At 40.1% G+C, this 19,918-nt stretch overlaps 1 protein-coding gene across 5 annotated transcripts; it reads left to right on the top strand.

Moving 5' to 3' along the window:
- The first annotated feature begins 11,468 nt into the window (after positions 1-11,468).
- On the top strand, positions 11,469-16,892 carry LOC137877379 (uncharacterized). Of its 5 annotated transcripts, none has more exons than XM_068717256.1 (7): positions 11,469-12,053; positions 12,583-12,619; positions 13,080-13,177; positions 13,302-14,038; positions 14,404-14,565; positions 14,758-14,853; positions 15,797-16,892. In XM_068717256.1, the coding sequence occupies exons 2-7, from the start codon at positions 12,597-12,599 to the stop codon at positions 15,854-15,856; spliced, it is 1,176 nt and encodes a 391-aa protein (XP_068573357.1). In that variant the 5' UTR covers positions 11,469-12,053; positions 12,583-12,596; the 3' UTR covers positions 15,857-16,892. The 5 variants fall into 5 exon arrangements, with proteins under 5 accessions (XP_068573357.1, XP_068573356.1, XP_068573354.1 ...); XM_068717255.1 differs by having other exon boundaries at positions 11,469-12,058; XM_068717253.1 differs by having other exon boundaries at positions 11,469-12,619.
- Positions 16,893-19,918: the final 3,026 nt, after the last annotated feature.

The following is a 19,918-nucleotide window of genomic DNA, read 5'->3' as shown; positions in this document are numbered from 1 at the left end:
TACTGTTTAACTCGTGCACGCAATGTATGATGGTCACAGAAATGCATGGCCGCGTCAACCAGAGTCCTGCCAGTACCCTCGACGTGCGTGAAGTTGCGAGGGCCCGATCAATGCTGCTTGCAGCTTTAATTATTATTATTATTATTATTATTATTATTATTATTAGGGCCCGAGCACCGACGTAGTCGGAGCGGAGGACCTATTGTTATTCTAATGTTTTTTATTATTATTATTATTATTATTATTATTATTATTAGGGCCCGAGCACCGACGTAGTCGGAGCGGAGGACCTATTGTTATTCTAATGTTTTTTATTATTATTATTATCGTACCAGTTTCATCGCAAAAAGGAGGTGCTTGGGATACTGGGAATCTTTTGAAATTTGGCACAAAATTCAATCGTGGTGAAAATTCCAGTATTATTGGGGTGTCCAGCTGCGGCATGACATTTTGGATCGATAGCGCCCCCTACAGAGTAGCCCCAACTTTGGGTTTCACCTAGCTGTATGAAATTTGGTAGGTATGTGGAACGTGATGGGACGTACAAAAAAGTCAAAAGGAGGTATATCCTAAACCAAACAGGAAGTCGGCCATTTTGAATTTGATGACGTTTTTGGAGCGTTTCAAGGCGCCGTACTTTAACGAACTCCTCCTCGAGATTAAACCCGATTGCCTTCAGATTTGGTCAGTATGCTCTTGAGACCTTGGCAGTGAAACGATACTCAAAGATCAAAAAGTTATCGAACTATGTGTCCGTGGCGTGGCGGCAAAAAAACACCATTCGCCATGAAACAGGAAGTTGTTGTAACTCGGCTGTACATTGCCTAATCTGCTCCAAATTTCTCATATGTCATAACATCCTGACCTTGAACACATGTATATGACAATTTAGAATCGTAGTAATAGCGCCACCTAGTGGCAACAGGAAGTCATAGGTTGTGTACTTTGACACCCTACTGCTCACAGATTAATCGGATCCCTCTCAAATTTTGTCACAAAAGCCTTAAGACCTTGATAATGCTTCATTGTGAAAATTGTAGGAAGTTGTCGAAGCGTGGCGACGTGGCGGCTCTGCGAATTTCGATCCTTCGCCATGAACGAATAAACTGATGTAACTCGACTCCGCATCATCAGATCTTTACCAGATTTCACATGTTTGATTAAACTCCAGGCCTGAAGACATCTGCAAGCCAATTTTGAATCATAGTCATAGCGCCACCTACTGGCAACAGTAAGTTAAAGTCTTTATACTTTGGCTTGTTTCTCTTAGTTGGAAAATCAGATCAACATCAAATTTGTTCCACACAAATGTAAGAAGTTCATAATGCCAGTTCTCTAAGCTTTTTATGTTTCGTCGAACGCCGTTGCCATGGTAACGCAGTCTTCACCGTGAAAAACGATGGTCATTTGGAGAGGTTAAAAAAGCTCGAAACACAAGCAAACTTGACACACAGATCACAAGGCCAAAATGTAGTTCTATAATATGATTTTATTCAATCAGAGTGTTAAATCGGCTCAATAGCGCCCCCTACAAAATTTCGACGAAGCAGCCCTCGCAGTACGTTTCACATAGATTAACAAAATTTGGTAGGCACATGTATCACATGTGGACTTAAATAAAAGTCTCTTGGGGCCATGCCCTAAACCCAACCGGAAGTCAGCCATTTTGAATTTAGTCTGAATTTCTAGTGTCGTTTTTGCAATTTCCAGGCGCTCTACTTGAACAAACTCCTCCCAGGGAATTAATCAGATCAACTTAGAATTTGGTCAGAACAATCTAAAGACCTTTGTGATTAAAAGTTACTCAAAGCTTGTTGTTTCGTGAAATGCCGTTGCCGTGGCGATGCATTCCTCGCCATGAAAAACAAAGGTGTTTTTGAGGGGCTAAAAATACTCAAAACAAAATCAAACTTGTCACACACATTTAAAATCCTGAATGTAGTTATCTGATGTGATTTTAATGCTTCAGAGTGGCAACTCGGCTCGATAGCGCCCCCTACAATATTTCGACGATGCAGCCCTTGCTGTACGTTTCACCGAGATGTATGAAATTAAGTAAGCAGGTGTATCACATGTAGACTTAAAAAAAAGTCTTAGGGGTCCATGCTCTAAACCCAACCGGAAGTCAGCCAATTTGAATTTTGTATGAATTTCTTGTGGTTTTATTTCCTTTTCCAGGTGCTGCACTACGAACTTCTCCTAGGGAAATAATCCGATCATCTTAGAATTTGGTCAGAACAACCTAAAGACCTTAACGATTAAAAGTTACTAAAAGCTTGATGTTTCATCGGATAACATGGACTTGGTGTAGCGTCAATTTTACATGATTCGCCATCATCCATCAAGCTTTTGTAACTCAACCTTACTTTGTCAAAACTGCCCCAAACTTGACATGCTTGATTGCTGTCGTGATTTTAGGACTTCTGCATGCCAATATTAACTCATAGTCATAGCGCCACCTACTGGCAACCACGGACGTAAACAGAATTCTATAATAACAGCGGCCCAAACAGGGTTTGTGGGCACACCATGAGAAAAAGACTTCTCTGATCTAAATATGTGCAAACTAAGATGCTTGGAGAACAAAAGTTAATCAACAGTGTTTTTCAAACCATGTCAGTGGGCATTAGTATAAATGATCTGTCCAGAGCTTCTACATGAGAATCAGGTTAAATGTTACAATGAATGCTTCACACTACAATCTAAAGTTACAGAAGAGCTTAAAATGAAAACAGTGTCAAATTAAAGTGTTCAAGTAAAAACAAATGACACTGCTGTTCTGTTAACTTTCATGTAAGTCCAAATACAATCAGTAGGACACTGCAGGGAGTTGAACTCCATCCCAGTAACCTGACAGTCTGTTATGTTACAAATACTGAAGCACATTCACACGTTCATTTTCTTAATGATCTTAACAGGCTTACATTTATGATTGTATCGGAGGTACACTCAAAACATTTGAGGCTTAAGACCTGGCAACATGGTCTTGCTATGCTGCTGGTCGACGCAGGAAATATCATCTAACTTGTGCATGCAGTGTATGATGGTCACAGAAATTTATTGCCGCATCAACCAGAGTCCTGCCAGTACCCTCGACGTGTGTGACGTTGCGAGGGCCCGATCAATGCTGCTTGCAGCTTTAATTATTATTATTATTATTATCGTACCAGTTTCATCGCAAAAAGGAGGTGCTTGGGATACTGGGAATCTTTTGAAATTTGGCACAAAATTCAATCGTGGTGAAAATTCCAGTATTATTGGGGTGTCCAGCTGCGGCATGACATTTTGGCTCGATAGCGCCCCCTACAGAGTAGCCCCAACTTTGGGTTTCACCTAGCTGTATGAAATTTGGTAGGTATGTGGAACGTGATGGGACGTACAAAAAAGTCAAAAGGAGGTATATCCTAAACCAAACAGGAAGTCGGCCATTTTGAATTTGATGACGTTTTTGGAGCGTTTCAAGGCGCCGTACTTTAACGAACTCCTCCTAGAGATTAAACCCGATTGCCTTCAGATTTGGTCAGTATGCTCTTGAGACCTTGGCAGTGAAACGATACTCAAAGATCAAAAAGTTATCGAACTATGTGTCCGTGGCGTGGCGGCAAAAAAACACCATTCGCCATGAAACAGGAAGTTGTTGTAACTCGGCTGTACATTGCCTAATCTGCTCCAAATTTCTCATATGTCATAACATCCTGACCCTGAACACATGTATATGACCATTTTGAATCATAGTAATAGCGCCACCTAGTGGCAACAGGAAGTCATAGGTTGTGTACTTTGACACCCTACTGCTCACAGATTAATCGGATCCCTCTCAAATTTTGTCAGAAAAGCCTTAAGACCTTGATAATGCTTCATTGTGAAAATTGTAGGAAGTTGTCGAAGCATGGCGACGTGGCGGCTCTGCGAATTTCGATCCTTCGCCATGAACGAATAAACTGATGTAACTCGACTCCGCATCATCAGATCTTTACCAGATTTCACATGTTTGATTTAACTCCAGGCCTGAAGACATCTGCAAGCCAATTTTGAATCATAGTCATAGCGCCACCTACTGGCAACAGTAAGTTAAAGTCTTTATACTTTGGCTTGTTTCTCTAAGTTGGAAAATCAGATCAACATCAAATTTGTTCCACACAAATGTAAGAAGTTCATAATGCCAGTTCTCCAAGCTTTTGATGTTTCGTCGAACGCCGTTGCCGTGGTAACGCAGTCTTCGCCGTGAAAAACGATGGTCATTTGAAGAGGTTAAAAAAGCTCGAAACACAAGCAAACTTGACACACAGATCACAAGGCCAAAATGTAGTTCTATAATATGATTTTATTCAATCAGAGTGTTAAATCGGCTCAATAGCGCCCCCTACAAAATTTCGACGAAGCAGCCCTCGCAGTACGTTTCACATAGATTAACAAAATTTGGTAGGCACATGTATCACATGTGGACTTAAATAAAAGTCTCTTGGGGCCATGCCCTAAACCCAACCGGAAGTCAGCCATTTTGAAATTTGTATGAATTTCTAGTGTCGTTTTAGACATTTCCAGGGGCTCTACTTTAACGAACTCCTCCTAGGGAATTAATCAGATCGACTTCAAATTTGGTCAGTACAATCTAAAGATCTTTGTGATGAAAAGTTACTCAAAGGTTGTTGTTTCGTGAAAGGCTGTTGCCGTGGCGATGCATTCTTCGCCATGAAAAACAAAAGTGTTTTTGAGGGGCTAAAAATGCTCAAAACGTAACCAAACTTATCAAACACATTTAAAATCCTGAATGTAGTTATCTGATGTGATTTTAATGCTTCAGAGCGGCAAGTTGGCTCGATAGCGCCCCCTACAATTTTTTGACGATGCAGCCCTCGCAGTACGTTTCACCTAGCTGTATAAAATTTGGTAAGCAGATGTATCACATGTAGACTTAACAAAAAGTCTAGGGGTTCATGCTCTAAACCCAACCGGAAGTCAGCCATTTTGAATTTTGTATAATTTTCTCCTGTTTTTTTCCATTTCCATGTGCTGTACTACGAACTCCTCCAAGGGAATTAATCCGATCAACTTAGAATTTGGTCAGAACAATCTAAAGACCTTAGCGATTAAAAGTTACTAAAAGCTTGAGGTTTCATCAAACAACATGGACTTGGTGTAGCAGCCATTTGACATGGTTCGCCATCATCCACCAAGCTGTTGTAACTCAACTGTACTTTGACAAAACTGTCCCAAACTTGACATGCTTGATTACCGTCATGATTTTAGGACTTTTGCATGCCAATATTAACTCATAGTCATAGCGCCACCTACTGGCAACCACGGACGTAAACAGAATTCTATAATAACAGCGGCCCAAACAGGGTTTGTGGGCACACCATGAGAAAAAGACTTCTCTGATCTAAATATGTGCAAACTAAGATGCTTGGAGAACAAAAGTTAATCAACAGTGTTTTTCAAACCATGTCAGTGGGCATTAGTATAAATGATCTGTCTAGAGCTTCTACATGAGAATCAGGTTAAATGTTACAATGAATGCTTCACACTACAATCTAAAGTTACAGAAGAGCTTAAAATGAAAACAGTGTCAAATTAAAGTGTTCAAGTAAAAACAAATGGCACTGCTGTTCTGTTAACTTTCATGTAAGTCCAAATACAATCAGTAGGACACTGCAGGGAGTTGAACTCCATCCCAGTAACCTGACAGTCTGTTATGTTACAAATACTGAAGCACATTCACACTTTCATTTTCTTAATGATCTTAACAGGCTTACATTTATGATTGTATCGGAGGTACACTCAAAACATTTGAGGCTTAAGACCAGGCAACATGGTCTTGCTATGTTGCTGGTCGACGCAGGAAATATCATCTAACTTGTGCATGCAGTGTATGATGGTCACAGAAATGCATTGCCGCATCAACCAGAGTCCTGCCAGTACCCTCAACGTGTGTGACGTTGCGAGGGCCCGATCAATGCTGCTTGCAGCTTTAATTATTATTATTATCGTACCAGTTTCATCGCAAAAAGGAGGTGCTCGGGATACTGGGAATCTTTTGAAATTTGGCACAAAATTCAATCGTGGTGAAAATTCCAGTATTATTGGGGTGTCCAGCTGCGGCATGACATTTTGGCTCGATAGCGCCCCCTACAGAGTAGCCCCAACTTTGGGTTTGACCTAGCTGTATGAAATTTGGTAGGTATGTGGAACGTGATGGGACGTACAAAAAAGTCAAAAGGAGGTATATCCTAAACCAAACAGGAAGTCGGCCATTTTGAATTTGATGACGTTTTTGGAGCGTTTCAAGGCGCCGTACTTTAACGAACTCCTCCTAGAGATTAAACCCGATTGCCTTCAGATTTGGTCAGTATGCTCTTGAGACCTTGGCAGTGAAACGATACTCAAAGATCAAAAAGTTATCGAACTATGTGTCCGTGGCGTGGTGGCAAAAAAACACCATTCGCCATGAAACAGGAAGTTGTTGTAACTCGGCTGTACATTGCCTAATCTGCTCCAAATTTCTCCAATATCATAACATCCTGACCCTGAACACATGTATATGAGAATTTAGAATCATAGTAATAGCGCCACCTAGTGGCAACTGGAAGTTGTACGTTTTGTACTTTGACATCCTGCTCCTCACAGATTATTCCGATCCCTCTAAAGTTTTGTCAGAAAAGCCTTAAGATGTTGATAATGCTTCATTGTGAAAATTGTAAGAAGTTGTCGAAGGGCGGCGACGTGGCGGCTCGGCGAACTTCGATCCTTCGCCATGAACGAATAAACTGATGTAACTCGACTCCGCATCATCAGATCTTTACCAGATTTCACATATTTGATTAAACTCCAGGCCTGAAGACGTCTGCAGGCCAATTTTGAATCATAGTCATAGCGCCACCTACTGGCAACAGTAAGTTAAAGTCTTTATACTTTGGCTTATTTCTCTTAGTTAGAAAATCAGATCAACATCAAATTTGTTCCACACAAATGTAAGAAGTTCATAATGCCAGTTCTCTAAGCTTTTGATGTTTCGTCCAACGGCGTTGCCGTGGTAACGCAGTCTTCGCCGTGAAAAACGATGGTCATTTGGAGAGGTTAAAAAAGCTCGAAACACAAGCAAACTTGACACACAGATCACAAGGCCAAAATGTAGTTATATAATATGATTTTATTCAATCAGAGTGTTAAATCGGCTCAATAGCGCCCCCTACAAAATTTCGACGAAGCAGCCCTTGCAGTACGTTTCACATAGATTAACAAAATTTGGTAGGCACATGTATCACATGTGGACTTAAATAAAAGTCTCTTGGGGCCATGCCCTAAACCCAACCGGAAGTCAGCCATTTTGAATTTAGTCTGAATTTCTAGTGTCGTTTTTTCAATTTCCAGGCGCTCTACTTTAACGAACTCCTCCTAGGGAATTAATCAGATCAACTTAGAATTTGGTCAGAACAATATAAAGACCTTTTTGATTAAAAGATACTCAAAGCTTGTTGTTTCGTGAAATGCCGTTGTCGTGGCGACGCATTCCTCGCCATGAAAAACAAAGGTGTTTTTGAGGGGCTAAAAATACTCAAAACAAAATCAAACTTGTCACACACATTTAAAATGCTGAATGTAGTTATCTGATGTGATTTTAATGCTTCAGAGTGGCAACTCGGCTCGATAGCGCCCCCTACAATATTTCGACGATGCAGCCCTCGCTGTACGTTTCACCTAGATGTATAACATTTGGTAAGCAGATGTATCACATGTGGATTTAAAAAAAAGTCTTAGGGGTCCATGCTCTAAACCCAACCGGAAGTCAGCCATTTCTAATTTTGTATGAATTTCTCGTGTATTTTTCTCATTTCCAGGTGCTGTACTACGAACTAGTCCTAGGTAATTAATCAGATCAGCTTAGAATTTGGTCAGAACAATCTAAAGACCTTTGTGATTAAAAGTTTAGAATTCATCAAACATGGACTTGGTGTAGCGGCCATTTTACATGGTTCGCCATCATCCATCAAGCTGTTGTAACTCAACTGTACTTTGTCAAAACTGTCCCAAAGTTGACATGCTTGATTACTGTCATGACTTTAGGTCTTCTGCATGCCAATATTAACTCATAGTCATGGCGCCACCTACTGACAACCACGGACGTAATCAGGATTCTATAATTACAGCGGCCCGAACACTGAACTTAATAAAAGGGTTAGTGGACACACCATGAGAAAAAGACTTCTCTGATCTAAATATGTGCAAACTAAGATGCTTGGAGAGCAAAAGTTAGACAACAGTGGTTCTCAAACCATGTCAGTGGGCATTAGTATAAATGATCAGTCCAGAGCTTCTACTCGAGAATCAGAATAAATGTTGCAATGAATGCTTCACACTACAATCTAAAGTTACAGAAGAGCTTAAAATGAAAACAGTGTTAAATTAAAGTGTTCAAGTAAAAGCAAATTACACTACTGTTCTGTTAACTTTCATGTGAGTCCAAATACAATCAGCAGGACACTGCACCCAGTAAACTGACAAGTCTGTTATGTTACAAACACTGAAGCGCATTCACGCACATTCATTTTCTTAATGATCTTAACAGGCTTACATTTATGATTGCATCGGAGTAAACTCAAAACATTTGAGGCATAATGCCTGGCAACATGATCTTGCTACGCTGCTGGTCGACGCAGAAATATCATCTAACTCGTGCACGCAGTGTATGATGGTCACAGAAATGCATGACCGCGTCAACCAGAGTCCTGCCAGTATCCTCGACGTGCGCGTAGTTGCGAGGGCCCGATCAATGCTGCTTGCAGCTTTAATTCATGTTGTGTTTCCACAGTTTTACAAATAAGAAAGATTCTCACTAAAGCCTTGAAACTCTACTACGGATTCCTGGGTCTTTATTTCACGGATCTACTGTTAGCTATCTGCTAAGCTTTCCTGCACAACGCAAGAGCAGAATAAAAGGCTTTGCAAGCTAAGATTCAGCGTTAATAAGTGAGGTAGCAAAGGGAGCCTGATGACCATACAAACACAGCAGAGGCACTTATGTGCTTCCGTCTCTCTCTCTACCTACTTTGTCTGCTCTGCAAGCACATCAAGTCTGCTGCAATAGATTGGATGAACGGGGTCTGAATCAAAAGAATTGTGTGAATGTGTATGTGTGTGTGTGTTTTGAGTAGCTTAACACAGAGCCGGTCAAAGCCTGCCCACACATATCTTGTTTACCGTGGTCTGAAGAGGATGTTTGGATAGGGCAGCCTAGGTCTTTGAGTGTGTGTGTGTGTGTGTGTGTGTGTGTGTGTGTGTGTGTGTGTGTGTGTGTGCACGAGTGTGTGTGTGTGTTTCTTTTCCTGGTAAGTAACCTTCCTGCACAGCCATGAGATACAGATGTGTAAGCATCATTGGTGTCAGTGTGCGGCATCATGAAATACAGATGCAAGAGGTCAACAACAACATTGACACACGGACACCCATACACTTGTGAGCACAGACTTACTCAAACAGTAAGTACCCCCTCCAATAACTATTAAATTTAAGGATGTACAATCTTGAGGGAAACAAATCCCAGGGGGAATCAAACTGCATTGTACAGAGAAATGAGAAAGAAACTTGGAGAGCTGTTGTGGCTAACTAGCACTAGACGTGCTAGTGCGTTAGCAGTTAGTTCGCCAGCTATATACAACCTAGCCCTGTGCACCTCATGCCCTAGCTCTATTTAGCAAGGATTCACAGATAAAAGGGGCAATATAAGACTCATTTTCAGCTTCATACTTTTATTTTGTTTTTTTACTTGAACAACATGCATTAATGGTTATTGTTTCTCGTAATTTCCGATCTGAATATACCTGTTTTCATCCCACACCTGAAACACTCCGTTTAAGCGCCTGTTTCTTTAAGACCCCCTCCTGAAAAAAGCCCAGTCTGCTCCGATTGGTCAGCGTTTTCCCGTCTTCTGCATCTGTGCTGTCCCCGTCTTCTCATTGTCACTGCAGCCAGGTCATCCTGTGTCAACTAAATGGAGTTTAGTGCAAACAGCGTTCCAGCCAGTGCACCAAAACCACATTTGTATAAATGACAAAGTTCTTTAGCAGCCGTATTATGAAGGGAGAAAAGGAGGAAGTAAGGTGATTGTACTACAGAGTCCAGTCCGAGTCAACATTATTTCTTTTAAAGCATGACCACGATCGTTTCACAACCTTTTGACCATCGTCACCATGACGACAAAGCTTCCTCACTTTGACTAAATACTTTCAATCCAGAGCGACATCTTTCCCTGAACCTAACCAAGTCATGTTTGTGCCTAAACCTAACCCTAACCTTGGAGCATTTTTTAAAATTATTTTTAAGGTAATGTTCTTTCACAAAAACAACATTCAAGGGTTAACTTTTGTAATATACACTGCACATCCAAACACACACACACACGCACAAATGTCACAATTATGACACCTTTCCTTTTTTTCTGTATGTAGCAAACATGAGCTTGTCTTCATCTGCAGGTACAAACGTCTTCTGCAGTTTCTTTGTTTGCAGGCCAGCAGCACAGGTTGGACGAAGCTGCCTCAGTCATGTTTCTTGTGTAGCACCTGTTGTGCACAAGGAGTAGCAATGCATACTTGCTGAGAATGTGCACTCATAGAGACATGTTTGTGAGAAAGAATTTAAAGTGTCAAGGAGATGTGGCAGAGAATCAAATAGCCAAGAGCAGTTAAAATGAAAGAAACAGAAAATGAATGAAAGAGCTTTAGCTCTATGTATTCAGGGTGATAATTACCTGCATTTATCTATAACGAAAGCCGACTGAGCAAGTAACGAATGAAAGTATTCAGTCGGGGAGCTCATTTCACATTACATTGCAACTGACGACATACTGCTGTTAGTTCAGCTTAACAAGCAGCTGAAGAAACAGCACAAATAGCAAAGGCACGTAAATAATGACAGCTAAAGGGATGTGTTTATTAAAGAACAACGGACAATTGTATGGATTAAATGCTTTGCAGTGCACTGGAAAAATAAGTTTTACTTATTATTTGTTTCGTGCACAGTTGTAACCAGTTGGGCATTGAGAAAATAAACTAAGCTGCTCTCCAGCAATAACCCTCCTTTTCTAAAGGCTAGCAATGCTTACCACATGTTAAAATGCCATGTAGAGTAGGTTGCACACTGGCCAAGCATATTCTAGTTCATGCACACTGTAAAACCTACCAGCTCATCTTAATAAAAGAAGTAAGCTAACCCAACTTAAATGGCATAGAAAGTTGTAGTTACTTGAGTGATACACTAACATGAACTCGTAAGTGAACTGCAGCCATAATGACTCAGTCTGTTGGAGTTTGATCAACTTCTGGTAGACTTTCAAGTTAGGTGTATCAATTCTAATGTGTTGTATTAACTCATTTGATCTAAATTGATTTTATAGACAGTGGCTGTGTTCGAAAACTTAGATAGCTGTCTTGATCCTTAATCTGTCGTTAAGACAGGAGTCTGGAAATGTACATTTTCCGGCGTTTTTTCGCTTAGATTTTTCAAAAGTTACCGAGAAATAGACACTGTACTATCCGATAACACCGTTAGTGTAACCAGCAATAATGGTTGATGTGATTTGCGAGGAGTCAGTCAGCCAACTTTCTAACATTAGCACGTTAGCCTAGGTTAGATAGCCTAACGTTATTTCAGTGTACCAACGTCACACATTATATTGCACGCTATCTTAAAAGACATTCGAAATCAACGTTTTTTTTAGATACCTTCACCCGTAAGTTATCTCGCGTCAGACACCTGTCTTAACCCTCCTGTTATGTTCATTTTTTAGGTAGATCAATTATGTTACCGGGTTCATTTTACTTTAGCACAAGCAATGTAGCTCACATCAACGCAGCGCACACGCATGCTGCTGTTTGTGTGAAGTTGAACTAGCCAGGCGTAACGTTACACGGCACGTTGACCCAGCTCAGCGGGGAGGAGAGGATTTTCCACACACCTGTCTGTCTGGGACTGAAGTTAAGAAAGTGAAGAGAGAAGGGAGAAACTCACAGCGGAGATTTTCGGTGGTTTAAACGCATTTGCTGTCCATAAACCAAGTAAGGTAAGGCTGTTCTCTCTTTTATTAGCTTGCTAGCAAAATATTTGAAAAGCTAACGTTAGCATTGCTGTAACGAAAGCGTGCACTCTCTCAAAGCGTTAACGTTTAGTTTGCCTGCAAAACAAGTTGTATTTTCACCTGTTAGAGTTGTTGACGTCTGCACATGATTTTCCATCCAAATTACATTGCCAGAGTGCAAGGAGTATCTGCGGTTAGCTTAAGTTAACGTTACCGAATAGGCTTAACATTGTTAACGTTAGCATGGTCGTGCTGGGCTCCACGTGGTGCTATCATTCACTCTGTTTCATTCACATGCAATATGCACCACTTGTGCAGTTAGGACAATGGGATTGGGATTTTAATATATATCAAATGGTTGATTTAATTTAAGGCATTCAACATATTTGTTGCTTATACAGCTAATACACAACTATACCAAACTAACATCACTGCCTTACGTTAGCCACGTTTTTTTTCTTTTTTTTAAGCCTAACTTTAATACATTGAACGGATTATTTTCATTTCAGTTGTGGCTGAGCTCATGGACCCAAGTCATGTGGAAATGTAAGTTGTTTTTTTCTAGTCCCATCAAAGTCTGCTTACTGAGACATTACAGACTCCAACATGGCCAGTATTCTACTGTTTCTCCCTTACCATGTTTGTATTACAACTGCATATGCGCTTTTAGCAGTTTTAATTCACTCAAGATACACATGTCAAGAGTGCACAGGCCTAATGTTAGTGAGAGAAGGGTAGCAGGCAGTGACACATGGTGTGAAAGACAATTTCATTGCCCTCTGTGTGATTTCAAGCAGCTATTTGTTGAGAGGGACATGTTTCTTCATCTAAGGGACATTTCAAAATGAAGCAAACTGGTCCATGTCCATTTAGGGACTGCAGGTTTAAATCAAATGTCCACTCGACATATAACTCTCATAAATGCAGAGAACATCAGAATGCCTCTGATTACGATGTGTCCGTTGTAGTGCCAAACCAATCCTCACACCTAAACATTTCATTCCAGTTTCAGAGTAAACGAAGAGCTCCACATCCAGCAGTCAGCAACAGCCTGTCATATCTGCATGCACAGAGTACCTGGACAAAGCAATACAATTACAGTAAGTGAGTACTATTTTGCAATGATTAAATAACATGGGGGAACCAGATGTTAATGTTGCTGTTCAGGCAGAGTAGGTGCTGAAACATACGCTAACCTTTGCAGTATCTTTTTGTTTGTTTGTTACAGGCTTCCCATTCACAGTTGTACAAATGGCAACGCCTGATGTCCTCAATCTAAGGGTCATTCTTGATGAAGTCAATGCCGAAAACCTTAACTTGCACTCTCGCCCTGAGACTGTGAATGCCCTCATATTGGAGCTGGAAAAAAATCTCGACCTGAACTATGACTTTCGCCTGCAATTCCAAGACCCTGAATTTGACAATGTCTTATGCAATTTGGTCAATATAGAGGACCTGCCATCTATCGCAACTGTCACGGTAGTAAAAATAATTGAATTGGATCTGAGTTCAGCCAGCACAGATGACACAGTGTTATTATCAGATAATACAGAGTCACCTGAGCGCCTCTGTAGATGGCCTGAAGTTTTTGTTGTTCCGACATTCTCATACGAGGTGGAGTTTGCATTAAGAGAGGGCAACTGTGCATTTGAGAAGGTGAATGCAGGAAAGCGCAGCAGCAGCAACCTGGAGGGTGCATCACCCCGGGCCAACATTAAACGACCCAGAAGAGGGGAAGTCCAGTTCCTCCATAACTATCCCCGTGGTGAGAACAAGGACACCCTGGAGACCAGAAGGATGGAGATGCTGGAGGAGTTCAAGAAGATGCCAACCGACAGAGACATGGTTCTTGTCCATCAGCACATGCAGTGCACCTTTCCACTCCGACGTGAAGAGATTGTGACGTTAGCACCTCCTATCGCAGAATTAAAAGACAGATGGCCTGCCCTCTTCTCTGAAGCTCAAGTGAGTAAAAACATACTGGGGCACTACACAAAAAACAAAGGTGACATGTCTTACACCCACACACACACAACTAACATTGATTATTGCTTGATTTGATTTAAAAATGGATTGTGACATTGTCCTCAGGATCATTTCATCAGGGAAACACAGCTCGTGATTTATGTGAAAAATAAATTACTTCAAATCTTACTCTGGGAAACTTGCAACTTGCTTGCCCTTGACAGATATGCTTAGAAAATGTAACTGTTGTCCAACATTTTTAAACAAATCACATGAATCAGACCATGTTATAAATTCAAAATATGGATTTGTCATGATTTAGGCTCATTATGGGATATCTCTTTATGCTTTTGTGTTTGGTTCAGCTCTATGGCGAATTCCATAGGATCACCAATCAAAGCCTTCAATATTCCTTCTTCACTGTGCTGGATAAAAACACTCCACAGCTGCTCAAACTCTACAAAGAGAGGAAGACTGGAGCTTTTGGTGAAAAGATGGCAGATCTGCTGATGGCATATGACGAGCAGGTAAGGGTGCTATTAATATGTTTACTGAAGGGTGGAAGTAACTACAATAATAATGACTGAATTGATGAAACAGCTATCAAATTAAATGGTCAATTTAATACAATTAAATGTTGCATCAAATAAAATCAATGAAATAAAATGGTCAAATCATATATTCAATATTTCAGTTGAAAACCTCTCTCTGTGTAAAAGGACAAGAATGACATCAGTGCAACTAGAACAGCAGCCCTGGCTGGGCTGCCACTGTACCTAAAAGAAGACTCATCAGTGATCTTCAAGAGTTGCAAGGTAACGTTAACTTCTCATTCTCCCTCAGCCTTCATTGCTCATCATCTCTTGTTTGCACTGATGAGCCACTGATTTATACAAAGTTGATGACTTTAGACTCGACAAAATTAGGAAAGACTTGCAACCTTCTTCCAAACCAAAAGATGAATAAAAATGTTGGAAGAATCTTTCTTTTTCTTTTAAGTGTACCACAAATAATACATTAGATTTTGGTGAAGAGTGTTTTTTGACTTGTAAGTACTTGATACTCAAGTTTAGAATTTGGACTCGACTTGAGTCTTGCCTGTCTTGACTTGAATAGAAAGACTTGAGACTTAGACTTGATGACTTCGTCCCACCTCTGCAATCAAGTGTTTTCCCTCTACCATACCATTGTAAACTGTTTTATTCTACACCTGTGAATATTTGTTAGCACACTAATTTCATATGTTTCCCAGGAGTACCATCAAAGGTTTGTATCTTATTTATTAGCCTATCATAGTTGACGTGTTTGTAACACACATTACAGTCATTTAGCAGACGCTTTTATCCAAAGCGACTTACAATAAGTGCATCAACATTGGTAATCAAAAGAACTACTAGTCACCAGAAGTCATAAGTACATTTCCTTTTCCAAACAAGCATCTAAGAGCATGAAGCAGAGCATAACTCAGAGCCAAAGTACAGTGCAGAAACAAGAAAAACAGTTAGTGCTATAAGTAATATGAATACAATAAGTGCAACAAGCTAGTATGAAAACAATAAGTGCTAAGTGGAAGGCTCAGGGTAGCACTTCCTGAAGAGGTGGGTTTTCAGCCTGCGCTGAAAGATGGGCAGCGACTCCGCTGTCCTGACGTCAGTGGGGAGTTCATTCCACCACTGTAGGGCCAGGACAGAAAACAGCCTGTTCTGGACCTCATGTGTACTCATGTGTACATGACCTCATGTGTACTCCCTCTTTCAGGAGGAGGAGTTCGAAGCATTCCAGGAGGGTACAGTGGTCGCTGTTGGCCGTGGTGGCTGAAGAGGACACGGCTGCAAGGATTCCCTTTCAACCTCTCCATGTCTCAGTCATCCTGGAGGATCAGGTTGTAATGACTCTCAGATCTTGGACTGATGCACTGGTGGTGTTGTTTAGCTTGATCTATGCTCTCAATATGAGCTATCCGACGAAGCTGAGTGGCTTCTTTGAGTTCATCCAGGTTGTCCTCTTAAATCTAGATGATGGAAGAAAGCAGCTCAAACCTAAGTTGCAGGCCTTGAAAAATGAGCTCGAGTAAAGAGGCGACATCCTGCGCCAAGACTTATAGCAGTCATGGTTTACAGCCCAACAAAGTCTTATATGCAGAAATCAGTTCATAGAAATGATCAGTTCATAGAAAAATCAAGACTTGTATTGACTAAATCCCTTTATGCACAGCTCAACTACTTCCTGAATCTCAGAAGCTCTTTCATTTCCTCTGGAACAGGATGGGACATAACTAATTAAACCACCTGTGCTTGATCTCAGCAGCCAACAACAAGCAAGCACACCTGGTTTAATTAGGTCCAATCCTGTATCAGAGGAAATATGTGTCTGGTATTCAGGAAGTATTGGAGCCTATAGCCTATTATTGTATAGGCATTGTCAACTCTTGCATCCCGTCAATCCAGCTGTAAATGATGACCGCAGTGCTCTGGAGGCTGAAGTACCGGCTCAGATGTCTGTACCGAAGAAGGGAATATTAGTGTTCTGTCAAAAAGTCTATTAAAAATAGTCCATAGGTTATTGATAGTTGGTCTACTGGCGATAGCAGTTGTGTTTGGTTCTTATCCATTGTCAATTTCAAACCCAGCTGGCCAGTTGTTAAGCAAGCCCAACATTTTGTTAAGAGAATATACAAAAACTTTTCATGACTCCTTTCAGTTTATAGTTTTTGAAAACATGTTTGTTGTGAGCACAATGTATTTGATCAGTGATTTATTTTTTTATGTTGGCAGCTGTGTGGATTCATTTTGGCATAATGTGTAATGTTGTGGTCAACAAATCATATTGGTTAAAATAAATTAATTGCATCTAACTGAGTATTTGTATTGAGTTAATGCAACTTGAATGGTTCAAGGCAATCAGTTTCCTTCAATGAATTGAGTAGCTGCTATACCATTTTGAGTTGTTGTAACACAAGCTATTTAAGTTAGTCGGACTTAAATCATATATTTGCTCTTACATCATTTTAATGAGTTCATACAAACATTACAAATAAGTTTAAATAATGAATATGTTTTAAGTTCAAAACAAAGAATGGAGTTAGTACTAGTCATTTATTTACTTAAGTATACCTAACAATAAATACTTGAGTTAGGAGTACTCCATTTAAGCATTTTTTTTTCACTAAAAGGATTTAAGTTATTTAACTTAAATGGTTCAAGGCAATCGGTTTCCTCAAACTATTTGAGTTGACTTTACTCATCAGGTTTTACAGTGCAGTTATATTGTTTGTTCCATCCTGCATACAAAAAAAATAGTTGTTCTAGGTGTGTTAGTGAGTTGTGTAGCCTTAAGTGATGTTATCATAGTAAGCAAATGTGGATTTCTGGTCATTATTCTGGTCTTCTTTCAGCATGCATGCTGTTTTCATTCACATAGTTAATTGCAAAACCACCCAATTCACGTATTTATACATTCAATTAAAATTGCTTTATTGGTTATGTGCAATTTCAATTATCAAAAATTATAACAAAAATCAAAAGGGAATTCGTTGACGAAGTTTGTTCAGTTCAGCTGAAAACTTGCTGGAAGCTTCCTGCTAGCTATAGCCATGGCCTTAGCCCTAACGTTTAGGTGTTCTGTAAACTACAAATAAAACATACATCAGGTGAAGAACACTCCAGCTCCAGATTCCTCCAGTGTCTTCTTCTTACTCCACTCGGCCAATCCTTACACCTCAGAACTGTCCAAGTGGAGAACAGTAAATGTGCATTTGCTTTCTCATAACATACTTGCAGTCAATATACACAGGCTATGTTATATATTAAAAAAAAAGACTTAATGGCAAAATCATCAGCTTGTGGTGATGCATTTCTTGAGCTTTGCATTACGCGCAGTTATAATTTAAGAACGCTGTAATTAAATGTAAAAACGTTAATTACCATGTTGTGGAGCTGATATGCAGCTGAAGGCCATGTGTCAAAGATGTTGCACCAATAAATTAGGGTGTAAATATAGTCTTTTCGCCGCAGAGCGCAGACCTTTCCTCAGTTTATTGTGCTAAATAATGGTAGGTTTGACTGTGCCTCAAGGTGACGACATGTGCCACTCATTAAGTCGTACACCAACAGCAGAATTCATTATCATTAGCCATGCAAACCTGCTAAGTATTGACACTGACACTGGCTGTTTAATTAGCTGATCAAGATAACATAGCGCTCAAAGTGCTTATAGTACTGTGCCAAGTTATTGTGCTCCATTATGTGTGTGCTATATGTTACTGAATGTTCCATCAAGCCTAATGAAGACGCTAGAAATGGAAATGAGCAATCATTCAGGGATACGAGCACATCATTAACAGACACATTTATGGTTGCATAGTGTTATCAAACATTAATTTGGTTTTTAGTTGAAACTTGTCTGTTCCCTTTGCCTTTTTAGTTTGCAACATTTCAAGAGGAAACAATAAATTTCGAGTGCGATGCTTTTGGTAAATCAGCAATGACTTTTGTTTAAATGCATTCATTATTTCATTATTGTGTTTTGATTCTCGGGAAAAGAATATCCCATTAATCTTCCCATTTATATGCAGTCATCCATATTATAGTAATTATCTGATTATGTCTAACACAATCTTTTCCGACAAGCTAAGCCACATCAATCATTCCCTTGCTGTCAGAAACTGCAGTCACATTGGTCCCATGGCATTTCTCCTGCTGCCATTTAACTTTCTCATGTGAAACACGCTCGAGGACACTAGAGTATTGGATACTGAACACAAACACAAAATGACATATCATATCAGGTGTCACATTTACTTGTGGATCTCAGATTTGTGCCGGTATTCTTTTTTTCCTTTGCTATGAATATATTTATACATTTCCTAATCATCACAAACGTCCTGAAATTACTCTTTTAGTTATAAAAAAACAAGATCCATTAGGTACAGTAAATCATATGAATAGTCTCAAAAAGCCGTATCAGAAAAATAATTTCCATGCCTTTAATGTGTGCCAGGAGCCTGAGGGAAATCAGATAAGATGCTAAAATAGTGTAGTTTTAAAATCAAAATGCAATCATTCAGTGCAACACACTCTCACTGCCAACTCTGGCCCTAACTCTAGACACAATTCTAGCGCCAGTTTTGGACATTTCAGGAACAGAGTGTAGGTTTCCGCTTGTTGCATGCATAGTCTCTTTTCAAAATGAACTTCTGTGTTCACAGGAATCGTACAGTTTCTGTTTGTTACATGCAAACAGTAATTTTCTGTGTAGGTTTATCGAGTTTTTAGGTTTACTTAAGCAACAAAACTTCTTGGTAAGGCTCCGGGAAAGATTGTGGTTTAGTAAGTATGGTTGTTATGTAAAATATATATTTTTTTTACATAACTGGCATTAGTTAAGTACGTACAAAACAAAGATAAAATAAGTCATTGTTGTAAATATATTGTTGTATGCGTTTTAATGTGTGCCTCGGGTCCTCGGTGTCAGACACTGGGGGGCACTGACCAAGCATTGGTGTATGAGTCGGGAAATGAGAACGGGTGGATCTGTCCTCGGTTGTTAGTAGCTGTACCCCTGACAATGCTGTCAGCCAATGACAGTAGAGGACATAGACAATGGATGTTACTCAACTACCCTTTTGGTCCGGGGTTGGGTGGTCAACCGTGAAAAAGTTCTACAGCTTTGGTGGCCAGCTGGAACAAAATAAATGTAACCAGTGGAGTCTACCTGTTGGCTCAAGCATCTCTCTTCATTGGCCAGCTACCGTAGCTGCTCTGCCAGTGGAGGCTCAGTATTTGCCAGGCTGCAGCACTATCAGCACCAGCTTTAGCTTCTAAAATGTGAGGTTATTCATAAGGTCCCACCGGGAGTTCTTTTGAATTGAAACTCAAATAG

Source organism: Cebidichthys violaceus, unplaced genomic scaffold (assembly GCF_023349555.1).
Source record: "Cebidichthys violaceus isolate CVI_PGR_0920_01 unplaced genomic scaffold, fCebVio1.0.p SCAF_21, whole genome shotgun sequence".
NCBI lineage: Eukaryota > Metazoa > Chordata > Actinopteri > Perciformes > Stichaeidae > Cebidichthys > Cebidichthys violaceus.
This window is presented reverse-complemented; position numbering and strand designations above follow the sequence as displayed.